The 16,573-nt window shown below is 46.9% G+C and overlaps 1 protein-coding gene across 3 annotated transcripts in view; it reads left to right on the forward strand.

Annotated features, from left to right (window-relative positions):
• Positions 1 to 12,019: 12,019 nt before the first annotated feature.
• The window catches only part of DVL1 (dishevelled segment polarity protein 1), a 76,056-nt gene continuing 71,502 nt past the window's right edge, over positions 12,020 to 16,573 (forward strand). For all 3 annotated transcript variants that reach the window (XM_032201279.1, XM_032201280.1, XM_032201281.1), the window contains exon 1: positions 12,020 to 12,238. In XM_032201279.1, coding sequence (XP_032057170.1) covers positions 12,069 to 12,238 — 170 coding nt within the window. In that variant the 5' untranslated portion in view covers positions 12,020 to 12,068. The remainder of the gene's footprint in view (positions 12,239 to 16,573) is intronic.

The raw sequence follows: 16,573 nt of genomic DNA on the forward strand, positions 1-16,573 counted from the left end.
TAAATACCTCATTTTACGAATGGGGAAATGCCAATATCCTCATTTTATAGGGGAAAGGGAGGCACACAGATCTAGTTTCTTGCCACCAAGGTAGTGTTGGGATCAGCTCCGAAGAGCTCTGGAAGCCTCATTTTGTATTTCTCACTCTAAGCTTGTTTGTTGATTTGTTTTTGTTTCAGTGCAGACCAAATCAAATTTGGCACGAGCAGACACTTTCAGCTGAAGTTGATGGAGTTACAGTGCTGTAATGCCAGTGTCAGTTAGATCAGATCCAGGAATAATATGGAGAGGGCTAAACTCCTGTGTGGAATCTGGAGAGTGATTTTCCTGCAGTCCTGGGGTGGATCCAGCCCACACAGAGCTTGTGTGCACATCAAACCGAAGGTATGATCGCAGCACAGGTAGACAGAACGATAAAAAGAACAGCTTTCCATGAGCTGATCATGAAGAATGAGAGTATCAACACTATTCCACTATCAGGCACAGTCCACAGTCCCCAAAGGGGAGCTGAGGAGGGGTAAGAGTATTCTTGTGAGTTTTGCCATCATTTTAGGGAGCAGATGCCTGAGACAGCGGGGCTGTGGGCTGAAGGGGAGCTCTACGTATGAGCAGGTGGGATGTCCAAACATTTGCAAATGAGTAATTCAGTGTTAAAAATCCAAGCAAGGTAAAGCCTCGGGAACACCAGAAAATATTAACCACTCTACACAGCTACTCTGGCTGCTTGGGATGTGCTGCAGCACCGCTCCCAAACCAGGGCACAGATGAAAAGAAGGTGTTTCCTGCCCGTGTGGGCATGATGGCAGTGGCTTGTGTTCCTGTGTAAGGGCGTAGGTGGCCAAGGATTGCCAGCCTACTCCTTGGTGGTCCGAAGAGAATGGCAGAGGAAGGGACTGTGTGGGCTCGGTGACTGAATGGAACTGGGGTAGGGTCTCCAGGACGTTGCGAGTGGTGGAAGTGTGAAGAGGAGCTTGTGTGGAGCTGCTGTGAGGGCGAGGTGTGGCTGTGGACTTGAAGCAGTGCTCTGCTTGCAGCTGGTATCCCAGCAGGGATTTCTTCCTGGGGATGGGGAACCTGAAGTCTTTCCTCGGACCACAGCTACTTCATCACCAGCAGAGGAGCGTGGTGGATGCTGAGTTGCAGCTACTTACACTGGAGCTGAGCTTAGCCCCCTAGCACTGCTTCCTACATAGCAGAAGAGCTGTGTTGTGTGCTCAGAAGCTGGGCTGTGAGTACTGCAGCACACACTTCACAGGAGTGGGAAATGGACTGTGTCAATTTTTATAGATATTCCCACTTCTCTCTGCTAGTGAGGACTGTCTTAAAGGGCAAACTTATTGGGGACCCTTATTTTTAATGCCTTCAAAGATTGCAGAATCTTAATGATAGGAAAATAGTACAAGTGGAGGTGAGCCTGTGCTACAGCTGTGCAGTTCCTTATCGCCTTACAGCTTGCACAGCCCTCCTGCTGTTCTCTAGACAATTTCTGTGGGTTCTGCCTCTCCCTTCACTCAACACACCTGTGTGGAAGTGCTCGGGGTGGGCAGAGCCACGGCTGGTGGCGAGGAGGGCACGGAGTCGGCCCAGGTCCCTGTTTGCTGCCCTTCCCCCCGAGCAGACAGCCGTTCCGAGGTTGCCTTTGGCTGGACCTGGTTGAAACCCAAGCTGCATTCCTGCAGGTGCGTAAGGCTGCGCTGGTTATCCCATCAGGGTGGCACAGTCTCAAGTAATTGCCACGAATATCTTTCTCCCTCCCTTTCATGTCTGTGAGTCAAAGGTTGGAGATCTCTACTTGCCAGTTCAAATTGCTTAGCGTAGCTCACGGAGACACCGGCTCAAAGTGGGGTTACTCATAAACTCCAGAGGCATTTAAATATTTTATTGGACTTCTAGGCTGCAAAATAGCTTAAGGGGTGAGAAATTAATATGTTCTCTGAAACAAGCACTAGGAAGGGCTTGATGAGTTCATCCTTGCTTTGATCACAAGCTTGAATTTGGGTAATGGTCGTATGTGCCAGGATAATCCTAGACTGACCAAAATAGGAGACCAAGCTGAGATTACGGCCATTTGCTCTTCAGGAGAGGCACATGTTGTGTGACTGGGCTGGGGATCATAACAGCGGTTTTCAAAAGCAGCCTGCCACATCCCGCGTGTAATTTACTAAGTTAAAATTCCGGCTGAAAGAGATCCAGGCAGGACTGCTGGATAACCACTTGTGTGTTTTCAAACTGCTGAAGAAAAAAAAAAGAAAAAAGAGAAAACTGAATGCTAAACTGCAGAGTTTTTTTTTTTTTTTTTTTACACGTGCACTTTGTATTCTGCCAGTTGCTGGCACTGCCATGAAGTCTGTGTGGCCGAGCTAGTGTCAGAACCTGCCTTGTAAAGGAGGTTGGACACAGGGGAGGTCACTGAGAGAAGAAATCAGCTGTAAAGGATGGTTCTGCCTTAGAAGTGAGGAGCCATAAGGTAGAGGAAGCCTCCCCATCAGTGTGCATTTGGCGTTTTATTTGACTTTTACCTTGGAGCAGTGCAGCAGAGTTGGGTCAATTGTTGTCCAAGGAAGCCCTGCGTGCACTAAGGGACGCGTTTTGGTGATGGGACTCAGGTCAGGCTGATGGTTGAGCTTGATTATCTTGGAGGTGCTCTGCAACCTAAATCATTCTGTGATCTTGCACATGAAAATTAGAAGGCTGGACTTGCAATTAACCACTAGACTAGGGACGGGGCTGGTTTCTGTTCCCACTCTGCCAGAGACGCAGTGTGATTCTAGACGGGTTGGTTTTCTCTCTCCCATCTCTCGTCTCAACCTTTCTCTCTCTAATACAGGACATTAACTCTCCTCTCATGGAGAAACAACGTTTAAATATTTGTGTAGTCCTTTGAGAATGAGAAAGGTGTTTTACCTGAGTTATTCAAAGCAGTATTCCACTGTACTCATGGAACGCTGCATCTTGATGAACACCTTTCCCTGTCACTTCGCAGGCTCTTGGCAGGCTTTGTTAACCCCTAATATTTTTTATTTTATTATTATTATTATTATTTTTTAACACCAATTACTTCTCTGGCTCAGTGAAGGCAGAGAATCGAAAGTCTCTTGTAGGGTTTTTGAATTTTAGACACTGTAAGCCCTTGTTGTGGAACAAGGCAAGGGTGTACAGCAGTGACCCCAGAAGGGGTTGTGCTAAATGCCAGCTGGGCTCAGACTGACTCAGTTCTTTGAAGGAAGAAATTTCAAAAAGCTTTCTTCATAAAGAAAACGGTCCTTTATTTTAGGTTTTATTTCAGTGTGGGGAATTGAGAGTTTTTGAGCCTTGTGTTTTTGTGTTTGAAGTAATTAAATTGTTATGGTTTTCTTATGTTTTCCTTTATCTAGTTAGGAAAACTGCAGCGCAGGTACTTTTTTGCACCAGTGTTCATGTTTGTCTTGGCTTTGCTACTCAATTTGTCTTCTATAAACTTGTTCATAAGCAACAAAATACAGTTTTTAATCACTGTAAGAAAGCCATAACCTGTAATAATATTCTTTCCCTCTTTTATCATTATATGGTAATTTGCAGGAGAGAGTTCATGTATGCAAATTGTAGGCTTAGCTTAGTGAAGATGACATTGCCATGATCTTAATTGGACATAAATAGAAGGGATGCTTATCTGGAGGAAGGAAAATGAGTACAGATGAAAGAGTAAAGCACCTGCATGGGACCAGGGACTTGGAAAAATGAGCAGATGGGGGAAGAGCCCATTTTGGAGAGTCTGGGGAAAAGTATTGCTTTCCATGAGCCAATGAGGTTTTAATTGAAGAGTTAGGGTGTTTAATTGGAATGGAAGCTCACGTATTTGTATAGCTCAACAGTCACTGTACAAATGCTTAAAGAATAGGAATTATGTAAACCATGAATTTTTTAAGGTGTAAAATGAATTATACACCTGCTGCTTAGTAATTCAAAGTGGTGGCAAAAGGGGGAATGGTTTTGTAAATGGGAAACTCCTGAGTGCTGTGGGATACCCTACGGGTGGGACTGGTGGGTGCAGTGCCCAGGGTGCCCGCAGCACTGCCATGTGTGACTTTAACGAGGTAAGCAAGTGGTGATTCCTCCGCTGTGATCCCAGTCACGGTGTGAGGCTCTGCTTACAGCAGCCCTGTAGGAAAAGGCTGGGAGTAGAGCAGCAGTCCTGAGCACCTGGCACCTGCACCCTGTGAATTTCAGGTGGGGAAGGCTGCTTTTGGCTTCAGCCAGTCTCATCCTCTGGACTGGAGATACTGTGGCTGGAGAATGAATGCTTTTTCAGTTCAATTTCCTTTGAAATAAATGCAGCTTGTGCATTTAAGGCTGGTTCATAACACACTCTTGCCAGAAGAGACACAGAAGGCCACTGGCATAGCAGGGCAGAATTAGAGCCCAGCCCCTTCCTTTCTGCTTTGTGTGCACAATGCTTCCTCTCAAGGCTGAGAGGAGGACTTGGTCCATAGAATTTGTTTCGTTCTTTGTTGCCTCAGAATTCATTTCCATTATTTCTGTTACTTAACTTTGCCATTTATCATTGTTGTGTAACTCTCCTAACATTTAAGAAATAAAGGAGAATATAATAGAATTTCAAGTTAAGGGTGATTTTATTTCTTGCTCTTTTGAGATGCTGTTTAAGCTATCACCAGCGTTAGCTAATTCTTCCCAACAACATGTTTAATCTCAGAGCATCCTAGTGTTTGACAAAGTGCAGATCTGATACAGTAAGTTATTCCAGTGATTTCAGTACGGTTTCCACATGGGACATCACCATTTGACGTGGTCATGGGGCCCACAGACAAATTCTAGCTCTCCAAAAGCGTATCATGAAGAGTTCTGCGGCTGTAAATGGAGCTTAAACCATTTATCACGGAGGTGAAGGCTGGCAGCTCTATCGTGGTACATAATTCTGCAGGACCAGAAGGGAAGATAACATATCCTGCTGGAATAGTTAACGGCGCAGTTTTATGGTTCTCTCCCAGCCCAAATTCCTCTCCTCGCAGAACTAACACCTTGCGAAGTTCCTGCTGTGCATTCTGTTCTTGGAGGGCTGCCACCCGCTGAGTACAATCCCAGCTGGTGTGACAGAGTTCTTCCAGGGACACCGGTGGAAACAACTTGTATTGCTGCGTGGATGGACAGTGCAGGTGCAAGAATCTGCAGGATCAAAGCAGGATGTGAAATTGAAAAGTGGCAAATGAAGATCATTGCCCAGATTGGCTCTAGTTAAAGTATTATCTTCTCTCATTCCTCGCTGGAATCATCCTACAGCCAGCCTCACGCCATTTCATAGCATCTCTTCACTGGGGTGAATCACGCTGCGATGGCTCCTTGTGCTTTCTCAGATAACTTGGGGGGAGAAAGAACAAAACAAAAATTAAACAAACAAACAAACACAAATAGAAGCCCTTAAAAAAAAAAAAAAGGTTAAAAGGGTTGAGAGCTGAAAACAATGAGAAGAGGATGGGGAATAGTTCCTCCTGCTTGGGCTATTCAGGTGCTAAGAATGAATGACAAGAATTCTTGAGCAGGTGGAGTCGGGGGCCACGTACAATACAGGTCTCATCCAAATGACCCTTCCTGGGACTGTTGTGGGACTTCAGTGCTCATGGTTATAACCTGTAAGTCAGATTCTTGACTGTGAGGGGAAGACAAGTGAGAGCTCCTGAAAAAATAAAGATACTTTGGGCAGAGTGAGATCATCCTGGAACTGGTGCCAGTCCCACTGGGAACATCTGACTCAACAGCATTTTTCTAAGATTTAAATTTACTTTTTTTTTTTTTTTTTTTTTTCTTAAACACCACAGTTGAAGTAGAGCACCGTGCCACAAGAAAAAAAAAATAATATTCAAATTATCCTCTCAGAGAAAAAGGCAAAAAAGGCAGCTGCAATTAATGAATTATCGTGAAGAGTAAGGGCTTAGTGCACAGCCCTGGCTGCTCCTGGGTGTCACCAATGCTCAGAGCCCTGTTGTTCCTTTCTGCTGGGACACTGGGTCTCTGGTGGCTGGCTCCAGGCCAGGCACTGTTGGGTATTTTGTTGCTGGGGCATCTTTTTACGTTTCTCTCTCTGTAGGCAATGGGGCTGATTTTCCAGGAAAGCAGCTGGGAACAAGGCAAGGCTCATTTAGCGACCGCAGGGCCTGCTCTGCAGACCACTGAAATTAAATATTTTCATTGTCTTCAACTTGTCTGAAATGAAATCCAGATTGTCCCCATTTCCTTTCTGCCTCCCAGTCTGGGGAGAGCCATACCAGTGGAGAGGGACTTGCTAGGCATTAACAGAGCACATTTCTGAGGGGAAGAAGAAACACTGGGGACCTGAGAGAAATAGGATAATGGTCTGAGTAGCATTCCTAAGCAAAAATCTCCATTGTTCCTTAGAGGTCAAGTTTCTAAACACGTGTTGCCCTCTGCGCATCAGCTGCTCTGAAGACAAGTGTTGCAGGAAAAAATCCCTCTTTTTAATGAAATAATAATAATAAGAGGCACTGCAGCTGCTAAGAAGAGGTAGGAGAACCAGAAAAGGGACAAGGAAAGAAAACATTGAGTCATGATGAGCAGGAGCTGGGGTCAACCCTTAAACACATCGATGAGATGTGCTCTGCATGAAAACATGTGGAAGTGCTTGGGCCTGACGAAAGGGAACGTGTGCAGTAGTGACCGATTCTGCAGGATTGCCACTAGGAAGCCTCCAGAGAAGGTGTGCGAGCGCTGAGATTTCTAACCCGTGGTGTTTTGTGAACGTGGTTCAGCAACACCCTTGGGTCTCGCATGGAAGGCATCACTTCTTCCCTTTGCAGTCACAGCTTTTTGTGCAGCCACCAGAGGGTTTCATGAAAATTTCCCTCTGAAGCCCCAACCCGCAGCAAACGTGATGGTGAAGGAGACGCTATCAAAAGCAGCCGGCTGTCACTCAGCGCTTTGATGTGCTCAATCTGTTGCTTTTTGCAATAACCTTTCACATCTCTGTAGCCTCATCCCCACTGGTGTGATTGTTGCCTTAAAGTTGTGTTCCGAGACAAAAGCAGTAACACTTCTGCAGCAAGAGTAGGGAGGGATTTATAAGCCAGGCTGATGCTGTTCTGCGTGAGCACCTGATTTTCACTTGAGTTTTGCTGTTCCTGGGAGACCTTGAACAGACAGGAAAGTAATTAATTCGGTCTGTTAATTCTTCCTCCTCTACAGTCCACCCTAAAGCAACTGAGATGCGTCAGACCTTCAGTAGCCATAACAGTCATCAATAGACCCAAGTTGGATGAAAAAGAAGGACTGGAACTGGAGGAGATGCTCTTCATTCCTATGAATCCCAAAAGTTCTGTGCATCTGCTAACCATGTTGGTTCCCATTACAACCTTGTTTCTTTTTAGCCATCCCTGTAGAGCACCAACACAAATGTCCTCTGTGCTTCCTCTCTCTTCCTCTCCCCTAAGTGCACTGTTCCTCATTCCTACAGACCTGGAGGGCAACATCCCTCTGTAACATGCTCGTTCCTTAGTAAAAGGAGTTCTTGGAAATGCTGCTGAAAATACTCACTGTCATTTCACTCCCTGATGTATTTATATTTGAATGCAGTGACAAGGAAAGCCCCGGGGAACTTTGCCCAGGAGAGGAGGCTAGAGCAGATGCGGAACTGCAAGTCTTTTGCCTCCCTCTAGCGGTTCGTGTCTTTATTTGCTTGTAAACTGCATCAGGACCAAGCCCTGCGGTGACTTGACTGTGCCCAAGGTCTGCAGCACAGACCCTGTGCGAGTGGGTATAGCGAGGTGGAATCCCTACCCCAAAAATGAAGAGTAGCTGCATCACTTGCCTGGTAAAATGTGCTGAAAGACTTCGTATAAGTGCTCGGTGTTTACACAGGGAAATTTAGGATCTCTGAAGAGAAGGAATAGGTTGGCAAACAGTTCCTGTCTGGTTGATTCAGACAGCAACAAACCCCTTCAGTAAGTTCAAAATCCATTTCCCCTTTTATTTTTAAACAGTGGTGACTTTGGAGAAATTACTGGGGAAATATGAAGACTGATCCTACTGCCGGAACTCAACACTTTGGCAACCCATATTTTGTGTCTCCAGGTCACTACTGTGATGCCAATCTGGCAGGAATCTTCCCTGGCTAGTGCGTGTCATCGGTTTAGGTCCAGATAAATCCATCCTGCTGGCCTCCTTGCAGGTGCCACCAGTCCCAGAGGGAGCGTGGATAGCTGGCAGTAAACGACGGGAAGCTTGCAATGGTGCTCAGCACGCTGCAACAAAACAGAAATCTTCGTTTTCCAGGGCTGGCTATCCAAATCGACATGACATTACAAATACTGTCTTGCAGGTGGTTAAAAAATACCCATGAAATCTCAGAGTGGCTCCAAGTCACAGCTTTGGTGAGTGTCGGAGTGCTCAGAGCTTTGCTTTTCTTTCTGCCCTATCTCTTTAAACAAATACTCATTTGCCAAGCACCCAGAGTGTGATGAGCTTTTTGAATTCACTGAGACAAGCAGCCACCATCGCTATAATTCAAAGGACAGCTTTTTAAAAAGGCTTGGTTATTCTCTGTGTGGTAATGAAGTGCACTGCTATATAAATGAAGAAAAGGGCGAGCAGCTTTTATGCCTCAGGACACTATCTGCTCCCTGCAGGGGTCAGCAAGACTATTTGCTCTGTCACGGAGAGCACAGCAGTAATAGCAAGAGATTTTCTGCCTTATATTTATTTTCCACTGAAGTGTTAAGCACTAAACTCTGCAAGAAGCAAGATATTAGCCCTGATGGACCGGTGGTTTGCTAAGGTGGTGTATTCTGCATTCCTATGTACACTCTTTAATTGGATTAGCTTGTGGTTTGACTGTAACATGAAAGTGGGTTATCTTGTCTGTGCTTTATGGGGACCTGGAAAGCTTTTTGTGAGTCATAGATTCAGCCTCATCATGGCTGTTCCAAGGTAGTCATCTGACAATTATCCGACTCATTATATTTTCAGTTGTCAAAAGTGAAAGCAAAGCCAACAGAGCAAGAGGAGAGCTCTTTGCAGCTTTAGTCTGTGTGTGGATACCACCTGGATCTCTGAGGAATTCAGGAGGTCATTAAGTATGAACTGAAAAGACCAAAGGGTTGGATGTTAATGCTTTGCCTAGGTTTTGTACAGCAAAAACTACATAAAGCAAAGTATCTCAGACAATATAGCTTGTACCAGAGCTGTCGTGTAGTCCTGCCAAAGGGAGCCTTTCCCATTCTTGCTCGGAGACTCGTGTGTGGTAAAAGTTGTCCATTCCTGACTTGAGAGAGTAGCAAATTACTAGTTACACGAAGATTAAGGCCATAGCTTTACCTTGCAGTTTATCATACCTTGTTTGATGATCATACGGGCATTTAAGTCCAGCAGGGATGAGCAGGAATGTCAGCAAATAAACAAATCACTAGAGTAGAAGAAGCCCAGTGACTGCAATTTTGTAATTGCTGTACCAGAAATGATGGCAGGTAGCTGATGTTTTGGTTTCTCACTATTATTAAATCTCATTGAGTTGTGGATTAACCATGCCTTTGGTAGAGAGGCTCCCAGATCTGGTTCTGCAGGAGAGAGTTTGGTTCTGGAGGCAATACAGCAGCATTCGTGTGTTGGTGTGCCATATGGATGTCTTATTCCTGGTCAGTATTTCTTAAGGGATTTTTGCATTGAAAGTCAACAGTGCCACCAACCTCTTTCTTTTTTATTTTTATTTTTCCTCCTTCCTTATTCTTGATATAGATTCTTACAGCTTCATTTATAAATGCTTTAAGTCTGTTTTTGCTTTATCCAGATAATTCCACCATCCCCCATTAGTCTAGATAAGAGTTGACAGTACACATTACAGAAATGCTGTGTTGATTATTTGAATCCAAACACCATGTTTATTTTTTAATGTCTACAATACGTGTGTTTCCACTTAAATAACTTTTTAAACAGGAACACAGGAAATCAGGGTGTTTCTTTGCTGATCTCCAAACCTTTAAGAGCATCATTTTGTTTTTGACAAGTATGGTCAGGAATAATTATGCACCCAGAAAACAAGTACATGCAATCTTTCGTCCTTGATCACTGTTGTGCCCTCTGCTGTTTGGTTCTCCGTCAGCCCCGTGGTAGCCACATTTCAATACCCACAGTTGTGTAAATGTGGCCTGATCAAACCACCCACAGTTGTTTAAATAGCGATCGTTTTATTCTCATATTGCCAGAATAGGGCCCTTTCCTTTTAAAACCCTGCTGAACAACAGGTGTAATGTGAGATAAAGGGGAGAATTTGCAAGGCAATGGGACACATCATTCTTGCTTGACGTTGGTGAGAGCCAGGAACTGGTAGTGATTAAACATTCAGAAACTTGAAAATCTTAGGCAGCAACAATGCTAACGGACCTTTTGGCACCTCTAATGCATTTGGCTCTTCTGTCTTATGCTGGCAGAAAACCATTCCAGTGCCACCGGTAATTCAATCACTGAGCTGTGATTTACCCCTTCACAGAAAGCAGCTGGATATTCTGAGAAGTGGATGTCCTCTTTCTCTGAAAGGGAAAAAGAGGGAATATAATTAGCTTGGGATTTTCCTGAAAAAGTATTTTGTGATGAGCAGATTTCTTGAAATCTGAGCCTGCTGTTCTGAAATCTTCGTTTCCTGGCTGTCATTTTTGGGGATTTCTGGAAAGAAAGGTAGGCTCGTCTCAAACACATCAACTGCAAAACATGGCTCTCAAAAAATTTGTCTCTGGACCATGTGCTCCAAAGCACATATATTTCATATGGCAGCAGTGAATGGTGACTCTTTCGCTATTCTGTGAAATTTAGGAGATGATAGGTCTAAACCTTGCTCCATGCCAAGCACCTCAACGGGCTGTGTGCCCAACAGGCTTCTGTTGAAGCAGCTATTAAAAGTAATTTTTTTCCTGAGCCACGAATGTGTCTCTGCTTTCTCATTAGCATAAGCTCCAGAGACGCCAACTGCACTGGAAAATTTTGTGATCTGAGCTCATCGCTTAAACAGAACCCAGCTCGGCTCTGACGAAATGCCAAGGGAGCCCAGCTTTTGAGATACCTCAAACAGGGGAGTCTGCCTGCTGTGAGTAGTGTCAGCTGTATAAATCTTGCCCATCTCTCACAAATGCAATGGAAAGAAGCCTATCGCATCTTGTAACGAGTGCTGAGTTAGAAGACAAAGCTTTAGTGCTGCATGTACGTGTGGTAATGTGTGTGTATGGCTATGTGGTAACGTACCTCAGCTTTCGCGCTGCCATGTGGGTGATGGTACTGGCCACCTTGGCTAGGGGATGTACCTGGAGACCATTTACTAACTCCTAGAGGCAAAAAATAAGGAAAGAGGTGTTTATATAGTTCTTAGGGGGTACTTATAAGGCCACCGTGTGCTTCTATGAGGCCAAAGGCCCTACACAGGGGCTCTCGTGTCTGCGTCGTACTCTGACAAACCCCCACCAGCATCAAAAATCCCCCAAAACCGGCACATAGGCAGCTTGTATTCGGGGAAAATAAATAAAAATATATATAAAAAAGGAGGGGGGAGGATAAAAACTATAAATAAAAAGCCCCGCGAGGGCTGAGGGACATTAACATGAGGGCTGAGGGGGGCGGCGAGCTGCCGGGGGGCGGCGTGCGAGAGCCGGGCTGCTGGAGGGCAGGAGAAGGAGAAGAAGGAGGAGGAAGAAGAAGAGGAGGAAGGAGAAGAGGGGGAAGAAGAAGAAGAGGAGGAAGGAAGAGGAAGGAGAGGAGGAGGAAGAAGAGGAGGAGGAAGGCGGCTTGCCCGCAGCCCCCCGCCGCCACCCCCGGCCCTCGCTTGCCCGGCGCGGCGAGCGGCGGCCGGCGGGGAGGATGCCGGCGGGGCGGGCGGCCGAGGGCTGCCGTTCCCGGCTCGGGCAGCTAGAGAGCAGTGCAGGGAGCCAAACCCCGGCCCCGGAGCTCGCAGCTCCCTTCCTGTCCGCCGGCTGCAGGCGCTGAGAGGAGCCGAGAGGCGGCGGGGCCCCCCCCGGCCGGCTCCCCGCAGCCCTCCTCCTCCTCCTCCTCCTCCTCTTCCTCCTCCTCCTCCTGTCCCTCTCCCCATGGCGGAGACTAAAATAATCTACCACATAGACGAAGAGGAAACCCCTTATCTGGTGAAGCTGCCCGTCCCTCCGGAAAAAGTCACTTTGGCCGATTTTAAAAATGTCCTCAGCAACCGGCCGGTGCACAGCTACAAATTCTTCTTCAAATCCATGGACCAGGATTTCGGGTGAGCGGGCAGCGAGGGGAAGGCCTGTTTGGGGTGGGTGTGTGTGTGTGGGGGGGGGGGGGTGTATACGTGTGTCGCATGTCGCGACAGGCGATTTCTACTCCGCCTTTCCTCCCTTTTCTTCCCCTATTTCGCCGCTGACAGCCGGGGCTTTAAACCCCCGGGGTTGTGTGGGGGGGGAGAGGGAGCGAGCACCTGCTCGGGAGGGCTCCTCCTCTGCGGGGCTTCAGCTTGGGGCCATGGGGTGGGAGCCGAGCCCCGGTTGTGTTGGGGCTGCCCCGGCTCAGCCCGGCTCGGCTCAGCCCGGCCCGGCCGCCCCATGCCGCGCACTGCGGCGCTAGGCCCCGGGGGGGGGCCCGCTAACATGGCGGCCCGGCCGGCCCGGTGCTAGGGTCGCCTCCTTCTCCTCCTCCTCCTCATCTTCCTCCTCCTCCTCCTCGCCTTTCCTCAGCCCCACCGAGGTTCTGGCTTCTCCCCGAGCGGTGCCACCCAGCCGGGCCCGGCCCGCGGCCTCCCGGCGAGGAGCTGAGGAGAGGCTTCACGGAGGGACGGAGCCCCCTAAAACAGCCCCGACCCCCCGAGACCGGCCTCGGGATGGGGTTTTTTGGGGGGTCCCCGGGTTCCTTCGCCTCGCCGTGGTCCCCACACGAGCGTGGGTTTGCGTGCCACCAGGCTTATCTACGGTCGTAAGGAAATAAACCAATAAAGAGGCGTTTGACAGCTTGCCAGACAGTAACTTTCAAAAATGTATTAATCCCTTTGTAGTAAATTGCTTCTCTTTGTACTCACATCTGTCACCGGCAAGACAATTTTTGCGTATTTAAACGCCTTGCCAGGAGAAGAGAGCGGGTCCGTGGAATACTAATACGGACCTGACCCTAAAATAACGCTGCCATTGAGGTGCCAGCGTCGCGTTTGGTCAGATCCGTCGTCATCCCGAGCGTCCCCTCACACGCCATGTCGACTTCTCCGTATCCGTGAGACCTGGGGCCTTGCCGTTGTGTTTTACCCACGATGGAATGTGGATATTGTTTGTTGACGCGGATTTCTGATGTGGCAATTTGTTAGTATTGGCATGCTGCTGTAGGAATGTTCATGCGTTGACTTGTTGTCGTTGGGGATTGTGAAAACACAGTTTGGGAAACAACCATACAAACTGTTTGTTTTCAAAATAAGGCCTTTGAAAATGTCTATTCATAAATTTTTCTCCTTCACCCTCAAGTGACAGGGACACATACCCTACAGCGGGCTTAGAAATTCTAGCTCCGCGTTTTTGTGGTGCAGCCTCAATAAAGGATGATGGATTTGTTGAGGCAGCGTATGCCTTCCTTCCCACTGCTGCAGACACTTGGTACGAGCAAGAACGTAACTGCTGAGGCGTGCTGAATGTGCCGGGGGCATCTCTAAGACGTTTGGGCTGTTCTTGATCTTTGACCAGGTAGCAGAGTTTGTAATGTAAATCCTGCCATGGATTCTCTTAGTCTCAAACCTGAAGGAAAAACGATTTGTCCTTGCCTTGTCGTGGAAATGGAGATGGTGGAAGGTAAAGCGCTGCAAATGGGTGATTAGGTTTAGGACGTGGAAATTCTGCTTCTCTGATTTAAATAGAGATCTCGAATATGACTCCACAAACAAGTTTCTGATTGTGAGGAGGGCGACTCTGTGCTCAGTCCAGATCTGCAGTTGGATGATGTGGAACCGAATGTGGACTGATTGGGCAGCAACCAGAAATTTGTAACCATTAGACTGAGAACAGGCAAGCTGGAGAGGACCTCGTAGGATGCTGGCAGGTGAATGAGTAACCATGGGGTAGGTGGAGCTTGGGGGATGCTCTGTAAATTGATGTTGAGCTTGCCTGGTCATATAGATCTCACCTAATTTTGATGTCCATCCTCTCCAAAGTACTAATGGACAAGCTTTGGGCAAGGGTGCACGGGTAGCAGTAACTGCAGGATGGAAGAAAATGGTAACCCAAACCATTTTTTTTTCGATAGCACTGGAAGTTGTATTACTGCTGGCCTTAAAAAAGGGATCACTGGAAGGGATACTGCAGCCTGTGATATATGGGAGGTCTCCCTTGTCATAAAAAGCTGTAAATAGGTATGTCTGGTGAAATAAGAGCTAAAGGGAGTTATGGCTCTGCCTTACCCTTAGTCCTACCTAATAGGAACGTAACTCTGGTGCTGTTTGTGTACCTCACCTGGCATGTTACCTGTGAAATGCCGACATAAAAACGTTTATAACTTCCAATTGCAAGCTTTGTGCTGGACTTCATGGCTCACCATAGGAGTACAAGCTTCAAAAGAAAATTAGCCTCAGTGCGTGACCTTATATCACTATAAAATGTTCACTAAGCTGTAAAAGTAAATAAAGCCCTGCTTTTTCTCCCCAAGCATTTATTCTGGCTGTCAGAGCTCTGCTATTTATTTGATTGTTTTCTCTTGCTTTAATCTTCTGATAGAGCCAAGGCCTCCAACTGCTGATGATAGGTGGTCGCCATCTGTTTTATTTTATTATTATTTGTATTTTTTATGAGAGCTGTATTGCACGAGCGGGACTTGCAGAGGTGAAAATTCCAAGCTTGTCTTTTAAACCCTTTTGCTGAAGGCCTCCAAAAATTCAGCACAAACTTCACCAGTGGCTCTCTGGCAGCAGAGGTCCAGGTCTAGGCAGAGTGGGTTGTAAGACTGGGGCCTGTGCGTAAACCTCACTGACTTACAAGCTTCTCCGACTAGCTTTTGGCTTCCAATAAAACTTTTACAGCTGAGCTACGAGCCACAATAAAATGGGATTTCTAATAAAAAAGCTGATGCACTATTTCACAGCGCTGACAGTAGCACAACCACATCACAGTTCGTTCTCCTTCCACGGCTGTTGGATGAGTTTGGGGTGTTCCTGGCATCTTTTACCTTTCCAGTGTTATAAATCATCATCTTGTGATAGGTTTGTCTCTAATTCCAATGACAAATGTCCTCTCTGTGCTCAGACTGAAGGTGCGATTGATACCCATGGCTCTTGCGAGGGCTTCTGCACAAATATTTCAATCGACTTTCAATTTATGCCACAATCCAGCTTGGAGAGGGCACGGTGATTTTCCAAACAAATCACGTGGACTTCAACACAACCCTGTCTTGTAGGAGGTTTTTTTTTCTGAGCTGGATTGAGAGGTGAACGTGAATTTGGCTGGAAGTTTTCTGGGCAGGTACGGTGGCCACTGTATGCTGATGGCTTTGTGAAGCGTCTGTGTGCTTGGTGGCACGTCAGAGAATAATTGCAGGAGCCAGAAGAGGTCTTCATAGACCGAAGCTTTAGGTAGCAATTCTGGACGTGGCATAACTTGAGGAAGAAAAGCGATGATATGAATTGGAACAACCTCATTGCAGCTCAGTGTTTGTCCCTGCGTGCAATTTGTTAGCAAGGACCATCTCCTTCTTCTGGCCTCCTGGCAGCTGGGGCAGTGTTGGCATGAGGACCTTCTCTGCATGTCCTCTGATGCACACAGCCTCCCCTGCTCCATGCCCTCCACAGGATCATTTTTTAAGCTCACATCTTGCCAGCCTTGGTATTTTGTTTTTGTGGGAGTAGCTCCCTGGAGGGTGGCTCTTGCAAGCTGTCAGTCAGCTTTCTGTTCCTGTTTCACTTGTCAAGCAAACTTTTGTTTCTCTGTGACAATTACTCCAGAAAATCAGGGAATTAGAAGAAATCTAATATCAATCCTGGCTGTCTCAGCAAGCATTAGTAATAAATACGGGCTTTTTTTCATAATCTTGTCTACCAACTGACTTCCTTCTCGTTGCGAATAGGTAATTACAGCTGCAGTTGCCACGAACCAGAAGAGAATTGTATATCTAATTTCTACCTTCTGTGCTGCAAACGTCCTCCAAAGCAGCTTTTTTTTGCCCGGTGTGTTCTGTAAATGGTGTTTAGATATGGACCAGGGTAACGTTTGGGGTTTAAATGCAGCATTGTGCCCTTCCCTGGTTCCTCGCCTTGCTGCTTGGGGGCTGCACGCTGGCTGCTGCTTGGCAGGGTGGCTCAAAAAGCCCAATACGGAGTGAAAAGCACTTCTGGTGTTAGGAAAGCGAATGTTTTCCTGGAGAAGTGGAGCCTCCTTGAGAAGGCAGCGATCGGGAACCGACGCAGCAATGCTGCACATGTTGTTGTAATTAAGGCCCGGCCTTTCCTGGATCCTGAAATAATGCAATAAATAATGGTGCTCAGAACCAGTGGATGTGTTGAATTGTTTCCAGCCTTGAAGGACAGAGCTGCCTGCCATCGGACGGAGCTGGGGGTGCACCCGGAGCCCTCCCAAGCTGTGCTGTGAGCGCGGAGCCG

Source organism: Aythya fuligula, chromosome 21 (genome assembly GCF_009819795.1).
Source record: "Aythya fuligula isolate bAytFul2 chromosome 21, bAytFul2.pri, whole genome shotgun sequence".
Taxonomy (NCBI): Eukaryota; Metazoa; Chordata; class Aves; order Anseriformes; family Anatidae; genus Aythya; species Aythya fuligula.